Genomic DNA, 17,503 nt, shown 5'->3' on the forward strand with positions numbered 1-17,503 from the left:
ACAACAAGAACTTTTGTTTGACTTGTCAGAGGCATGCTGTTGCATGACTATTTTAGGTTTGTGGTTTGACAAAAAAGAATTCATGCAACACAACCCAATTGACAATCATTATATGTGCACTTCTGTCCCAATGCAGTATCATGATCTTCATGTCAGGTACCACACGTTACTGTGTATCCCTCTCCTAAGACCTCATGCACACGACCGTTGTGTGCATCCGTGGCCGTTGTGCCGTTTTCCGTTTTTTTTTTTTCGCGGACCCATTGACTTTCAATGGGTCCGTGGAAAAATCGGAAAATGCACCGTTTTGCAGCCGAGACCGTGATCTGTGTATCCTGTCCTATTTTTTTGATGGACAACGGTTCACGGACCCATTCAAGTCAATGGGTCCGTGAAAGAACACGGATGCACACAAGATTGGCATCCGTGTCCGTGATCCGTGGCCGTAGGTTACTTTAATACAGACGGATCCGAAGATCCGTCTGCATAAAAGCTTTTTCAGAGCTGAGTTTTCACTTCGTAACTCAGATCCGACAGTATATTCTAACACAGAGGCGTTCCACTGGCCACCAACGAATTAACTACAGGGGAGGGAGGGGGGCCCACTGGCCACCAATGAATTAACTACAGGGGAGGGGGGGGCTGGCCACCAACGAGTTAACTACAGGGGAGGGAGGGGGGGGCCCACTGGCTACCAATGAGTTAACTACAGGGGAGGGAGGGGGGGCCCACTGGCCACCAATGAGTTAACTACGGGGAGGGAGGGGGGGCCGGCCGCACTGGCCACCAATTAGTTAACTACAGGGAGGGAGGGGGGGCGGCCGCACTGGCCACCAATAAGTTAAAAACAGGGGGGGGGTCTGCAGGGGGCAGTCATGTACACCGTTTTTTTGTATATTCTAACCTGAAGCGTCCCCATCACCATGGGAACGCCTCTGTGTTAGAATATACTGTCGGATCTGAGTTTCACGATCTAACTCATATCCGACAGTATATTCTAACATAGAGGCGTTCCCATGGTGATGGGGACGCTTCAAGTTAAACTATACCATCGGATTGGAGAAAACTCTGATCCGATGGTATAAAAGGGACTCCTGACTTTACATTAAAAGTCAATGGGGGACGGATCTGTTTGCAATTGCACCATATTGTGTCAACGTCAAACGGATCCGTCCCCATTGACTTGCATTGTAATTCAGGACGGATCCGTTTGGCTCCGCACGGCCAGGCGGACACCAAAACAACTTTTTTTTCATGCCCGTGGATCCTCCAAAAATCAAGGAAGACCCACGGACGAAAAAACGGTCACGGATCACGGACCTACGGACCCTGTTTTTGCGGACCGTGAAAAAATACTGTCGTGTGCATGAGGCCTAAGAGTGTGTTCAGACATAAAACTGCATTGGAAAAATACACGTGATACACCTATAAATCAAACATGTGACCTGTAAAAAAAAAAAAAAAAAAAAACTATATCCAAAATTATCGCAAAATATTTTTTTTTCTAACTAATTCTTACGGTATTTTTCTCAGAGACAATCAGGACTTCATTCTGGTCATTGTGGAAACCCTCAAATTGCATGGACTGAATTGATTTTAATGGCTCAGTGTAAAGGAAACATTCAAGAAGGTAAACTACTAAGATGGCTATAATGTTCACTGTCATTAGTATCCTATAAGAGATTTATTGGAAATCATTTCAGAAAAGAAAGATGTGTTTTCCAGAAGTATTTAATTTATATATGAGCTATGCCTGTGTCTGAAGAGAATGGGCAGAGGCGAGCTGTAATACAGGATGGTCCACAAACAAGTAGCCCACCTCCAATATCTCCAAATCAAACTGCCTAATAGTAAATCGGTCTCAACCAATCAGAGCTCAGCTTTCACTTTTTTTTTAAAGCCCTGTAGGAACTGAAAGCTGAGCTCTGATTGGTTGCTATTGGCAACTAAGAACGATTTACTATTAGGCTGTTTGATTTGGAGATATTAGAAGCAGGCTACTTTTTTGTGGGCCACCCTTTATCAAACACAGTCTGAAGACAAGTGTGCCAACCTCTAGTTTATCTACTCATGGGTCTCCCTGTTGCTTCATGTTCACTTAGTTACTTAGTAAGTTTAGGCACTTTCTATGCAACTGACCTGCACATGAATCTGGGTTTGGTTATTGCCTAGCTTTGCATGGTTATTAGGGTGGAGTTGTTGATTGTCTAGCCTTACTCCATTCTGGTTCTAAGGTATACTGTTTGCTATAATGGGAGTTTTGGATGATCTGACCATAGTACTAACACCTCACAGATTCTGTTATTTTGATCTTGTTATAGTTAAAGTGTAACTGCCATTCTATTTTTATTTGTGTAATGTGTAGGGGCAGTGATACTGACCATTTTTGTAATATACTTTAATTACTGAAATCATACATTTCTTTTAGAAAAATAGCTCTAAAGTGGCCCATTTTGAACCTTAGCCACGCTCCTCGTCTTCTGTTTACATAGAGGTGGAGACTTGCGCAACACTGACTGTTATGTAAGCAGAAGACAGAGGAGCGTTGCTGAGGCTCAAAATGGGCCATTTAACAGTTGTTTTTCTAATAGAAATGTACGATTTCAGTAATTAAAGTATATTACAAAAATGGTTAGTATCACTGACCCTACACATTACATACATAAAAGTAGAATGGCAGTTACACTTTAATGTGTTTTCTCTGTATTTATGGATCTGTAATTCCATGGAGTGTGTTTTCTGTGTGTTCTGAGATGTATAGTTCCACAAATGTGAAGTCTGCTTGCTGTGTTTGGGATTTGTTTGTTGCTATGCTGTTGTTTTGTTCTGGCCAGTTTAACCGGTTTGACTTTGGGCTAAATCTAAGGGCATTATCCTGGCAGTCCCGTGGTATTCACCCTTTAACCCCTATACAGGGATCTAGACTTTGCAGCAGGGGATCCACCAGGGCTCTACCTTCTGGAGTAATCCCTGTGCAGTTGACTTTTGACACACAGGGGTCAAAGACACCAGTGCAGGGCACAGAGGGGGTCAAGCAAAACTCATAGTCAGAAACAGGCTGACGTCAGGGCAGGCAGAGTTTGTGCAAATCTGTGAAACAAGTCTAAAGGGCAGGGCAGGGAGCTCAGGGTCAGTATGGTGATCAGGCACTGGTCAGGTCAGACGGCAAAGGGTCAGAATCTGGGAATCAGGCAGAAGTCGGCACATTAATAGTCATGCAGATTATAGCACCTTTATGGGATCTAGCATGCTAGTTAACCTATTGCTCAGGCAAAGAGTGTGAACAGCACAAAATACAGTATATAGCAGAGCCAATTAACACATTGAAAGCAACTGCACATAGAACCAAAGGAGGCTTAACCTTTGCAGAATGAGGGGAGATTCAATGAAGACTATCTCCCACTGCCAGAGTGCTAGAACTGTGACAGGCACAGGATGGGTGCAGCATAGCTCTAGCCTGCCCAAGTTTTGGGGAGGGGGGGTTAGGGTCGGCGGGCATGGTCTCACTGGGATAGAATTCAGTATTGCTCTGTTTCTGTTCCCTGTTCATAAACTATCTACCTGTATGCCATGCATCTGCAATCAACTGCTGGATTATCTTCTTTATCTGTGACCCTCAGCATTCAGTTCCTGTTATCTATTGCTGAGTTTATTTTAGTAAGTCCTGGAGTTCCAAGAGCCACAGTTAGGTCTTTAGGTGAAGTCCAATTCTATGTTTTCGTGCACTTCTTCCTGAATTTTGGATCAGAAAGCAGGTAGTGGTAATGGAGCATAGAGCGCTCAGTATTAATAGTATTATATGCGGAATGGATGCATTGGGTGGGAAGAACAGGAAGTCTCTGAGATGAAACTCAACCAAGAGCTGAGCCAAGAGCCGGAGAGCATTGGGTGAGGTCAGGAAGTGAATGTTGTTTTGGCTATTTCGGCTACATGCAGTAGTAGATATTATTATGTATGGAGTCTAGACGCTATAGTGTACAGAACACTTTGAAAACTTACATTTGGTGTGTGTTCTTTATTCAAGTAGGTGCTATTTGCTAAGTATAAAAATGCACCCAGCGTTTCATTATAACTCCCAAATGACCAGTGTAAAACATGTTTCTTTCAGAGGCTTTGGACATACTGATTCTATCCATTGATCAAGCTGAATTAAATGAAGACCATATCTCTGTGTTGTTTTTCATTGCTGAGTCAGTTCTTTATAGGATCTGCTGTGACGCGGCACAGAAACCCTGCCTGTTTACCAGGGAAGTCAAGCTTTCCAAGGTATAGTATAGCTTTGATTTATTGTAGAGTAAGGCACATGTATAGATAAGTGAGATATCGTAAAATTAGGCATATTTTATTAGATACATGCCATTTACGAAGCCAACAAACAAATAATTTAACCCCTTAATGACAAGCTTATTTTTTGAGTTCTTGTCTTTCTGTGGTTAAGCAGCCATAAAGTTTTAGTTTTTTAATTGACATGGCTGCATAAGGCCAAGATTTGTGTTTTGAGAAACTACATTTTTTATGCTGTTTGAGCTTACTTTCGAATTTACCATATTTTTCACCCCATAAAACGCAAAAGTGGGGGGAAAATTTTCCTGCGTCTTATGGAGTAAATACTAATGAGCGTTTCTAAAGGCTCTGTACTCACCTGTTCCTGGACCTCGGCTGTCAGCTGTGCAGGAGAGGAGCTGCAGTGCCCGGAGCAGGAGAGGTAAGTGTTTTTATTTTATGTGCACTGTGGCTGGGGGATAAAGAGAGGCATGGGGGCTGATGAGAGGCATGGGGGCTGATGAGAGGCAATAGGGGCTTATGAGAGGCATGCGGGCTGATATGAGGCAATGGGGGGTGATAAGAGGCATATGGGGGCTGATGAGAGGCATATGGGGGCTGATGAGAGGCATATGGGGGCTGATGAGAGGCATATGGGAGCTGATGAGAGGCATATGAGGGCTGATGAGAGCCGTGGGGCTCTTATCTGAGCTCTGATTGGGGGTCATTCACATTGGGGTCTGAGCTAAGGTCTGATTGGGGGTCTGATTTGAGGACTTATTGAGGTCTTATTAATATTGGGGGTTTGATTGGGGCTGTCAGCTGAGGTCTGATTTACATTGGGGGTCTGATTGGTGGTCTGACCTGAGGTCTAATAATAAAAAAAAATTCTCATTGTCCTCCTCTTAAACCTAGGTGTGTCTTATGGGTCAGTGCATCTTATAGGGCGAAAAATACAGAAAAAATGCACAAAAATACATATTATTATTATTACAATTATTTTATACATATACTCCTGTATACTAATGCATTATGCTCTGTTTCTCTATGGCATAGGCTGCTGTTAGGGCAAAACTAGTGTGTACTAACAGCAGGATTAGACAAGAGAGACAAAGTACATGCCAAACCTGATGCACAATGTGTCATAACAAAATATAGCTTTATTGGACAATTTGAAAAACCATTAAAACACACAGCAAATCTGGTCATCTCTATTGGCAAATACAGTCAGGTCCATAAATATTGGGACATCAAACACATTTCTAACAGTTTTGGCTCTATACACCACCACAATGGATTTGAAAAGAAACAAACAAGATGTGCTTTAACTGCAGACTGTCAGCTTTAATTTACATCCAAATCAGGTGAACGGTGTAGAAATTACAACAGTTTGCATATATGCCTCCCACTTGTTAAGGGACCAAAAGTAATGGGACATAATAATAATCATAAATCAAACTTTCACTTTTTAATACTTAGTTGCAAATCCTTTGCAGTCAATTACAGCCTGAAGTCTGGAGCGCATAGACATCACCAGATGCTGGGTTTAAACCCTGTTGATGGTCTGCCAGGCCTCTACTGCAACTGTCTTCAGTTCCTGCTTGTTCTTGGGGCATTTTCCCTTCAGTTTTGTCTTCAGCAAGTGAAATACATGCTCAATCGGATTCAGGTCAGGTGATTGACTTGGCCATTGCAGAACATTCCACTTCTTTACCTTAAAAAACTCTTTGGTTGCTTTTGCAGTATGCTTTGGGTCATTGTCCATCTGCACTGTGAAGCGCCGTCCAATGAGTTCTGAAGCATTTGGCTGAATATGAGCAGATAATATTGCCCGAAACACTTCAGAATTCATCCTGCTGCTTTTGTCAGCAGTCACATCATCAATAAATACAAGAGAACCAGTTCCATTGGCAGCCATACATGCCCACGCCATGACACTACCACCACCATGCTTCACTGATGAGGTGGTATGCTTGGGATCATGAGCAGTTCCTTTCCTTCTCCATACTCTTCTCTTCCCATCACTGTGGTACAAGTTGATCTTGGTCTCATCTGTCCATAGGATGTTGTTCCAGAACTGTGAGAGCTTTTTTAGATGTCATTTGGCAAACTCTAATCTGGCCTTCCTGTTTATGAGGATAACCAATGGTTTGCATCATATGGTGAACCCTCTGTATCCGCTCTGGTGAAGTCTTCTCTTGATTGTTGACTTTGACACACATACACCTACCTCCTGGAGAGTGTTCTTGATCTGGCCAACTGTTGTGAAGGGTGTTTTCTTCACCAGGGAAAGAATTCTTCAGTCATCCGCCACAGTTGTTTTCCGTGGTCTTCTGGGTCTTTTGGTGTTGCTGAGCTCACCGATGCGTTCCTTCTTTTTAAGAATGTTCCAAACAGTTGTTTTGGCCACGCTCAATGTCTTTGCTATCTCTCTTATGGGTTTGTTTTGTTTTTTCAGCCTAATGATGGCTTACTTCACTGATAGTTATAGTGTACATGATGAGTTAGTAAATTAATTGGACAAATTTGTTATTTTTGGATATTTATTTTGTATCTCTCCATTGGATTTTACTTGCCTACACATTGGCCTATGTTGTGGGCCTTTTTTACTGATTATATATGTTGTACTGAGGTGGGGAGGTCATATACATTCAATATGAGGCTCCCAGATATGCTGTGTGTTTTAATTGTTTTAAAAAAATTGTCCAATAAAGCTATATTTTGTTATCACGATGTGCGCACTTCCAGGTCCGCATTTCCATTCCCCCAAAAAATAGAACATGCCTTATTCTTTTCCGCAATCGTGGACAAGAATAGACATGTTCTATTAGTGCCGGCGATGTGCGGTCCACAAAATGCAGAACGCACATTGCCGGTATCCGTGTTATGCAGATCTGTGGATCCGCAAAACACACACGGATGTGTGAATGGACCCTAACACTTTACAGTATTTACTGTTTACTGATGGTGAGGAGCCGCAGGGGCAATATTCAAATTCGCGAATATTCATAATATAGTCGCAAATTCGAGAATTTGCGATTATTTTCTTGATTGCGAAAATCGGCAATGTAATATTATCGTAATGCGCTCGCAATACAGGCGTGGGTCACTTTTGCTACATTTTTTAAGCTGCTAGAAGTTTCCTGAGACTGGAGAAAATGGTTGGCACGGCAGAACATTACAATAGCTTTATATGTAGATAGAGTGCTCCAATATATTTGCGATTGCACAAATAGGCAATTAATTATGCGCATATTTTTGAGCAATATGTGCAACTTCACATTTTAGCAGGTCTGTCTACATATTTCAGATTGGTGCACTAAGTATTGTTGTGAACTTGTGACATCACAGCAATATGTATGTATGTATGTATGGACAGCAGAACCAGCTACATTATATCACTATCTAACCTACACTGACTATCACCCACTAACTAGCTGTATTATATATATATATATATATATATATATATATGAGCTAACTAACTAACTAACTATCTATTACACAGCAAAGCACAGAGCACAGCAATGACACTGCTGTCTCTCTGCAAAAAACTGCAGAAAATGGCTGCTGGGGAGGTTCTTATATAGTAAGGGGTAGGCAACTTTCCTATTGGTTGCTAGGGATGTTGCTAAGCTCAGACAAAGGCATTGTAGACTTCTCATTGGCCCACAAGCAAGAAGCAGCGAGGGATCATGGGTTCAGATGAAAAAAAAAAAACTAGAATATTTGCGAATACGAATATATAGCACTATATTCCACATCTTCGTGAATTATTGAAGTGGCGATATTCGCGATTCGAATATTCGCGATCAACACTATTTACTGATAGTGATTCCCTGTAGCTACAACGCAATCTACTTGTTATTTTTCCGTATATACCTATGGATGCTGTGTTTACACCCCCTCTTTCTCCTCCTACTCTGGAGATGTTACCTCTCTCATTGCACACTCTGTTTTTAATATGGTATGCTTGTAATATTTTGCTAACAATAAAGTTTTTTATTTTATGATATTGGTTAGTGAAGAGCGCAGTTCAGAAAATGTTGATTCGGCTGCTTCGCTGAATTTTACAAAAAATTTGATTTGTTACAAATTACTTGGTCATGAATCGCATTCCTTTGTAAGTATCGGGCGCAATGATGGGGAGCAGTGATCGTGCCATCCTTCATTATTGAACCCCTTAGATGCCGTGATCATCACCAATCGCTGCATCTGATATGGAGGCCTTTCAGGGGCTAATCAGGGTTAAAAAAAAATACATACTCGCCTTATCCATTTGCTCACGGAGAGGCCATCATGGCCATGTTGATAGAAGAAACTGCACAAAATATCATCATCACTGATGATGTCACCGCACCGGGCCAGATGTGATGACATCACAAATCACCCTGCGCAAGATTTTGCAAGGTTTCATCAATGAAAATTGCAGCGACAGTATATATATATATATATATATATATATATACAGTACAGACCAAAAGTTTGGACACACCTTCTCATTCAAAGAGTTTTCTTTATTTTCATGACTATGAAAATTGTAGATTCACACTGAAGGCATCAAAACTATGAATTAACACATGTGGAATTATATACATAACAAAAAAGTGTGAAACAACTGAAAATATGTCATATTCTAGGTTCTAAGTAGCCACCTTTTGCTTTGATTACTGCTTTGCACACTCTTGGCATTCTCTTGATGAGCTTCAAGAGGTAGTCACCTGAAATGGTTTTCACTTCACAGGTGTGCCCTGTCAGGTTTAATAAGTGGGAATTCTTGCCTTATAAATGGGGTTGGGACCATCAGTTGCGTTGTGGAGAAGTCAGGTGGATACACAGCTCATAGTCCTACTGAATAGACTGTTAGAATGTGTATTATGGCAAGAAAAAAGTAGCTAAGTAAAGAAAAACGAGTGGCCATCATTACTTTAAGAAATGAAGGTCAGTCAGTCCGAAAAATTGGAAAAACTTTGAAAGTGTCCCCAAGTGCAGTCACAAAAACCATCAAGCGCTACAAAGAAACTGGCTTACATGCGGACCGCCCCAGGAAAGGAAGACCAAGAGTCACCTCCGCTGCGGAGGATAAGTTCATTCGAGTCACCAGCCTCAGAAATCGCAGGTTAACAGCAGCTCAGATTAGAGACCAGGTCAATGCCACACAGAGTTCTAGCAGCAGACACATCTCTAGAACAACTGTTAAGAGGAGACTGTGTGAATCAGGCCTTCATGGTAGAATATCTGCTAGGAAACCACTGCTAAGGACAGGCAACAAGCAGAAGAGACTTGTTTGGGCTAAAGAACACAAGGAATGGACATTAGACCAGTGGAAATCTGTGCTTTGGTCTGATGAGTCCAAATTTGAGATCTTTCGTTCCAACCACCGTGTCTTTGTGCGACGCAGAAAAGGTGAACGGACGGACTCTACATGCCTGGTTCCCACCATGAAGCATGGAGGAGGTGGTGTGCTTTGCTGGTGACACTGTTGGGGATTTATTCAAAATTGAAGGCATACTGAACCAGCATGGCTACCACAGCATCTTGCAGCGGCATGCTATTCCATCTGGTTTGCGTTTATTTGGACCATCATTTATTTTTCAACAGGACAATGACCCCAAACACACCTCCAGGCTGTGTAAGGGCTATTTGACCATGAAGGAGAGTGATGGGGTGCTGCGCCAGATGACCTGGCCTCCACAGTCAACGGACCTGAACACAATCGAGATGGTTTGGGGTGAGCTGGACCGCAGAGTGACGGCAAAAGGGCCAACAAGTGCTAAGCATTTCTGGGAACTCCTTCAAGACTGTTGGAAGACCATTTCAGGTGACTACCTCTTGAAGCTCATCAAGAGAATGCCAAGAGTGTGCAAAGCAGTAATCAAAGCAAAAGGTGGCTACTTTGAAGAACCTAGAATATGACCTATTTTCAGTTGTTTCATACTTTTTTGATAAGTATATAATTCCACATGTGTTAATTCATAGTTTTAATGCCTTCAGTGTGAATCTACAATTTTCATGAAAATAAAGAAAACTCTTTGAATGAGACGGTGTGTCCAAACTTTTGGTCTGTACTGTATATACATATATATATACTGTATTTTTTATATCCTGCCATGTCAGGAAAAATAGATTCATGAAGCATCAGGAAATTTGACTTTGCGGCGAATCAAATTTTTCCTGAAATTCGGATCGAAGTCAATTCTTTGGCTTCGATTAGTTGCGCCGCAATCTGTGATTTCTTTCCACTCACTCTAGGTCTACAAAAGTGGGCGTGGCATGGAAGGGGACTGGCCGGCAGGCCCATCTCATTTACCATTTTGCATGCCTGCTTCAAGTGTACAAAAAGGTCTAAATGTAAGACAGCTAGGAAGCTGTCTTACATGTAGAACTGGCGGAGGATCCACCGAAGTTATGAAGAGGCCGGTGACTCTTCATAGCTTTGGTGGATCCACTGCCGGCTTATATGTGCCAGAATTATTTTGGTTTTAAAAAACGGTCTATGGAGATTTTTCACGAATAGTGGGTACATATAGATAGACAATTGCATTGTTGGTGTATTTATAATAGAAGTCAGTAGCAAGGTATGGGATAGATCCGTAAAAAAAAAGCTGAGAGTTTACCATACCAACTGTATAATTATATATTTTTTTGCTATAAACAGTTTTGACAGCATGAACAGTGCTGCATACAACAATATTTTTGTCATCAAGAGGATAGAACCTCAAGCGATCACATTATAAGCTGAAGGAGAATGCAGCATAACAGTGTGGATTCCGTTATGAATCAAGGCAACGGCACAGATGTGACTAGATTAAGAAGACACTGTCATTTGGCACCAAATATGACAGTCATTCTGCACAACAGTGAGCCATTAATAAAACACTGTCAATTCATTAACTTTTTAACTTCAGACGGCGCTTGTGCTATACTGATGGTTGAAATCATTAAAGCCTGCTGGTGACCCTCTAAAACATTACGGGTGAGGGCCTGCTGCTGAGCTGACCATCTAAAACATTAGGGGTGAGGGTCTGCTGCAGAGCTGACTCTCTAAAACATTAGAGGTGAGTGCCTGCTGCTGATCTGAGCATCAAAAAAATTATGGGCGAGTGCCTACTGCTGAGCTGACCATTGAAAAAATTATGGGCGAGTGCCTGCTGCTTAGCTAACCAATAAAAAAAATTATGGGCGAGGGTCTGCTGGTGAGTTGACCCTGTAAAACATTATGGTTGAGGGCCTGCTGGTGAGCTGACCCTCAAAAAGATTGCAGGTGAGGGCCTGCTGGTGAGCTGACCCTCTAAAACATTATATGTGATGTCCTGCAGGTGAGCTGTCCCTCTAAAAGATTGTAGGTGAAGGCCTGCTGGTGAGCTGACCCTCTAAAACATTATATGCGAGGGCCTGCATGTGAGCTGACCCTCTAAAAGATTGCAGGTGAGGGCCTGCTGGTGAGCTGACCCTCTAAAACATTACATGCGAGTGCCTGAAGGTGAGCTGGCCCTTTTAAAGATTGTAGGTGAGGGCCTGCTGGGGAGCTGGCCCTCTAAAACATTATATGAAAGGGCCTGCAGGTGAGCTGACCCTCTACAACATTAGGAGCGAGGGCAGACTAATAGGCATGTTGATATGATGGAAGAGGAGGTGGACAAGAAAAGGACAATTAAACCATATGCCCTTTTTTTGGTGGAAGGGGTGCATGGAAATACAGTGTATTGAGTACATTATAAAAACACATTTAAAGTGCCTTTATGTTCAGCCACTTTCCTCTGGTGGAATAGAGAAGTCAGGGGCAATCCAGGCCTTGTTCATTTTTATAGGAGTTAACCTGTCAGCATTTTCAGTTGACAGATGGATGTGCTTATCGGTTATTATGGCCCTGCAGCACTAAATACCCGCTCTGACAAAATACTGGCGCCAGGGCAGGCCAGCACCTCCAAGGCGTAGAACGCCAGTTCGTGCCACGTGTCCAGCTTGAACACCCAGTAGTTGTAAGGCACAAATGGATCATTAAGGACGCTGAAACGGTCTGCTACTTACTCCTTCACCATCTTCCAAAAATTTTCCCTACTTGTGACACTAGGCCGCGCATCAGGGTGAGGGTGCTGGCGGGGTGTCATAAAACTGTCTTAGGCTTTGGAGAGTGTTGCCCTGCCTCTGTTGGAACTGCTGTGTGTTCCCCTCATCTCCCCTCCTCGGTTGCCCAAGGAACGACGTACTAAGGCAGCCTAACATAAAGTCAGCCTTGTGTGCCAGAGACGCAACAGGCAAGACTTCGCTGTCATCATCAGGAGGATGACTCTTAATCTCCTCATCCTCTTCCTCCTCTTCTGCCCATCCACGCTGAACAGATGGATTTAAACTTCCATGGGTACTACCCTCTGTAGCGGAGGCAACAGTCTCCTGCTCCTCCTCCTCCTCATCTTTATCCAATTTACGCTGAGATGAGGAACTGAGGATGGTATGGCTATCACCCTGTGTAATGTCTTCCCCCATTTCCACCTCTTCCACATGCAAATCGTCGGCCTTAATTGTGAGCAGCGAGCGTTTGAGTAGACACAGAAGTGGGATGATGCTGCTGATAATAGCGTTATCGCCGCTCACCATCTGTGTTGATTCCTCAAAGTTTCTTAAAACCTCACAGAAGTCAGACATCCATGCCCACTCCTCGCTTCTGAAGAGCGAAAGCTGACTGAAAAGACGACCATGTTGCAGCTGGTATTTCACTACTGCCCCCTGCTGCTCACAAAGCCTGGCCAGCATGTGGAACGTCGAGTTCCAGCGCGTGCTCACGTCACACAACAGTCGGTGAGCTGGTAATTGAACACGCTGCTGCAGCGTTGACAGACCGGCGGAAGCTGTCGATGACTGGCGAAAATGGGCACACACGCGGCGCTCCTTCACCAGGAGCTCAGGCAAATTGGGATAGGTTTTTAGAAACCTCTGAACCACTAAGTTGAAGACGTGGGCTAGGCATGGGATGTGTGTGAGCTTGCCAAGCTCTAAAGCCGCCACCAAGTTACAGCCATTATCAGACACAACCATGCCCGGTTCTAGGTTGAGTGGCGAGAGCCACAGCTCAGTCTGGTCTCTTAACCACTGCCACAGCTCTGTGGCGGTGTGCTGTTTGTCACCTAAGCAGATCAGCTTAAGCACAGCCTGTTGATGCTTCTCCATTGCAGTGCTACACTGCTTCCAGCTACCGACTGATGGCTGACTAGTGCTGCAAAATAATAATTCTGAGGTGGAAGTGGAGGAGGAGGCAGAGGAGGAGAAGTGGGGGTTGGAGCCACTAACGTAGGTGGTGGCGGAAACCCTGATGGAATTGGGGCCCCCAATCCTTGGCGTCGGTAGCACCTGTGCCATCCCAGGGTACGACTCGTTCCCAGCCTCCACATTGTTCACCAAGTGTGCCGTCAGGGAAATGTGGCGTCCCTGGCCGAAAGCACTTATCCATGTGTCAGTGGTTAAATGAACCTTCCCAGTAACTGTGTTGGTCAGGGCACAGGTGATGTTACCGGACACATGCTGGTGTAGGGCGGGCACGGCATACTGTTAAAAATAGTGGCAGCTGGTGACTGCGTAACAAGGGACGGCCGCCAACATCAGCCTGCGGAAGGCCTCAGTGTCCAAAAGCCTAAATGGCAACTTTCCAGGGCTAGTAATTTGGAAAGTTGCGCATTTAGTGCTATGGCCTGTGGGTGGGTGCGCTTGCCTTCAAACCCCTGGAGTAAGGACATTTGGACGCTGCGCTGGGATACAGAAGTGGATGTAGTCACTGATGGTGCTTGCCAAGGTCCAGGTGCAGGGACGAAAGCATCCGGACCTGCGCTTTCGACAGGGGATTGGCCAGCACATAACACAGGGGTAAAGGAAGCAGTGGTGTGACCCGCAGACACAGATTGTTTGGCCCACCTATTACGGTGCTTTGATGCCATGTGGTGGATCATGCTGGTGGTGGTGAGGTTGCTAGTGTTCATACTCCTGCTCATTTTCGTATGGCAGAGGTTGAAAATTACAATTCATCGTAAATTTGTTGTCCGCACTTTCCTCAAAAAAGCGCCAGACTGCGGAACACCTACCCCTTGGCAAGGGAAATTTCCGCAAGGGTATGCTCCAGGGAACAGTTGCGAGCCTGTTTTGTGTGGCCCGCCTTCTCCTTTTTGCCACCCCACTGCCTCTTCCAGCCTGTTGGGGTGTTGCGGATCCCTCCCCCAATGTGCTGCTACCCTCGCTCGGTTTGGGAATCAGGGCACAAGATCTCATGTCCCTCTTCAAGCAGGCTTGTCAAGAGGCCCAAATGAAGGAATGGCACTGAAAAGAGCTCCTCGGAATATCCGAATGTGGGATCACTTGTTTGACAAGACTCTCCGTGGTGGGAGGAAAGAGGATCAGAGTGAGGATTGTGTTGACCAGACTCTTGGCTACTGAGACTGGACTTGGTGGAAGACAGGGTGGTGCTTAACCGACTGGAAGCATTATCTGCTACAATCCAACCGACCATCTGGTCGCACTGGTCTGACTTCGAGAGTGTTGTCCTGTGCCACCCTACAAACTGGGACATGAAGCTTGGCATCGTGGATGTTTGTTTTTCTTGTGCTCTGGCAGCAGGCACAGTTTCAACGCGCCCAGGTTCATGGCCTCTGCGTGCACCATCAGCATCGCGGCCACTTCCCTGTACCTTACTGCTCGCCTTTTTCATATTAAATGTTATATATACACTCGGATATACTCCTCGGAATATCCGAGTGTGGGATCACTTGTTTGGCAAGACTCTCCGTGGTGGGAGGAAGGAGGATCAGAGTGAGGATTGTGTTGACCAGACTCTTGGCTACTGAGACTGGACTTGGTGGAAGACAGGGTGGTGCTTAACCAACTGGAAGCATTATCTGCTGCAATCCAACCGACCACCTGGTCGCACTGGTCTGACTTCGAGAGCGTTGTCCTGTGCTGTCCTACAAACTGGGACATGAAGATAGGCATCCTGGATGAATGTTTTTCTTGTGCTCTGGCAGCAGGCACAGTTTCAACGTGAACAGGTCCACGGCCTCAGCATCGCGGCCTCTTCCCTGTACCTTACTGCTCGCCTTTTTCATATTAAATGTTATATATGCTTGAAAGTATGTCACATGTACAGTAGCGTAGGATTTGTAAGTGTATGCGCAAAAAATAAACAAAAAAGGTATTTGGGACGTGAAAACTTCACACAGAAGATATACCGCAGATAATTTTGCTGATGTTAGCAGCGGCTAATAAAAAATTACAGGGAATGTCAGGTATTTGGGATGTGGAAACTTTACACAGGAGAAATACCACAGATAATGTCACTTATGTTAGCAGAGGCTAATACAAAATTACACAGGTATTTGAGATGTAGAAACGTTACACAGGAGAAATGCCACAGATAATGTTGCTGATGTCAGCAGCGGCTAATAAAAAATTGCAGGGAATGTCACAGGTATTTGGGATGTGGAAACTTCACGCAGAAGATATACTGCAGATAATATCAATGCTGTCACCAGCGGCTAATAAAAAATGACAGGAAATGTCACAGGTATTTGGGATGTGGAAACGTTACACAGGAGAAATACCGCAGATAATGTCGCTGATGTCACCAGCGGCTAATACAAAATTAAAGGGAATGTCACAGGTATTTTGGATGTGGAAACGTCACACAGGAGAAATACCGCAGATAATGTCTCTGATGTCAGCAGTGGGTAATATAAAATTACAGGGAATGTCACAGGTATTTGGGATGTGGAAACATTACACAGCAGATGTACCCCACCTAATGTCACTGTCCGCAGCAGACACCGTCTACAGAAAAAGTACACTGGATGTTACAGATATTTTTGGGATGCGCACAAGATAGACAGGAGATGTAGCGGAGATAAAGTCGCTGTCTGCAGTGGCCTAACTATTGCATGCTATTTAGTGCAGGATGCGCTAAAAATAGATATTGCTGCCACACACAATAGTCCTTAAAAGGACTTTTGGGCCTCTAAAGTTTTAGCAAGTTAGCGCAGGTTGCGTTAAAAATATATATTGCTGCTGCCACACAGAACAATTGTCCTTAAAAGGACTTTTGTGTCTGTAAAGTTATAGCAATTTAGAGCAGGTTGCGTTAAAAAATTATATTGCTGCTGCCACACACAACTGTAGTCTCTAAAAGGATTTTTGGGTCTCTGACAAGTTTTTCAACTTAAAAGAAAATATTTCACTCCCTACACTATTTTTCCCTGTTTCAGCACAGCTCTCCCTCACTAACACTGAGCTATATAGCACCTGATGACGCGTTCCGGCTAGCCAAGCACTGTAATGCCAGTAACCAACATGGCTATGGCATTACAGTGAAGGGCAGTACTTATCTGCATGTTTATTGGCTGCGTAGTGGGGGAGACTCGAGCATTGCGCTCGAGCACATGCGGTACTCGGCCATGTATCGAGCATCGAGATGCTCGAGCCGAACTGGTGTTCAGCCGAGCATGCTCGATCAACACTATATATTAGGTGTTTAATATTAGGATGCATTTACAATTGAAAACCAATATGGAATATATTATTACTACTAGCAGAAGGACCCGGCTTCGCACGTGTATATTTCATCTATTTCATTTCATGTTTGTGTGTGTCGTTAGAAGATATCAACCTTATACACTATAACAGTGACATCTACAGTACCCCTCCCCTTTAACAGTGACCTCCACAGCGGCCTGCCCCCTTAACAGTAACAGTGCCCTCCCCTTTAACAGTGACCTCCACAGCAGCCTGCCCCTAGGGTGGCCAGGTCCGGTTTTAGGCCGGACAGTCCAGCTTTCAAACTCCCTCTCCTCCTTCCAGCGCAGGGCCTGGATGGACACAGGGATGTCCTTTTGAACAGCTTACTCTCAGACAGCAGCACTGTGCTGTCTGAGCGTGAGCTGCAGGGAGAAAGTCGACCTTCCCTCTCACCCCTGCAGCTGACAGAAGTTGATTCTTACCTTCATTTTTTCAATCCCCGTCGTCTGCAGAGTTGGAGGGGGCGTGTCCTAACCAGGTCGGGGACGTGGCCTAACCAGGTCGGGGTCGTGACTTAGTTGGACCTGGGGGTGGTGTTTTTAAGTCCCCTGAACTGTGACCTCCATAGCACTCCGCTCTCTTAACAGTGTTATGCACAGCGCCCTACCCCTTTAAAGCTGACCTACAGAAGTGAAGAAAAATGGCTGGGTTGTTATGGAAACCTGGTGTAAAACTGTGTGTATGTGGAGAC

At 44.3% G+C, this 17,503-nt stretch overlaps 1 protein-coding gene across 3 annotated transcripts in view; it reads left to right on the top strand.

Moving 5' to 3' along the window:
* Nucleotides 1-17,503, top strand: part of TMEM232 (transmembrane protein 232) — a 210,074-nt gene that overhangs the window by 51,386 nt on the left and 141,185 nt on the right. For all 3 annotated transcript variants that reach the window (XM_044291232.1, XM_044291238.1, XM_044291243.1), the window contains 2 exons: nt 1,534-1,630; nt 4,109-4,266. In XM_044291232.1, the coding sequence (XP_044147167.1) occupies nt 1,534-1,630; nt 4,109-4,266 (255 nt within the window). The remainder of the gene's footprint in view (nt 1-1,533; nt 1,631-4,108; nt 4,267-17,503) is intronic.

Source organism: Bufo gargarizans, chromosome 1 (genome assembly GCF_014858855.1).
Source record: "Bufo gargarizans isolate SCDJY-AF-19 chromosome 1, ASM1485885v1, whole genome shotgun sequence".
Lineage (NCBI taxonomy): Eukaryota > Metazoa > Chordata > Amphibia > Anura > Bufonidae > Bufo > Bufo gargarizans.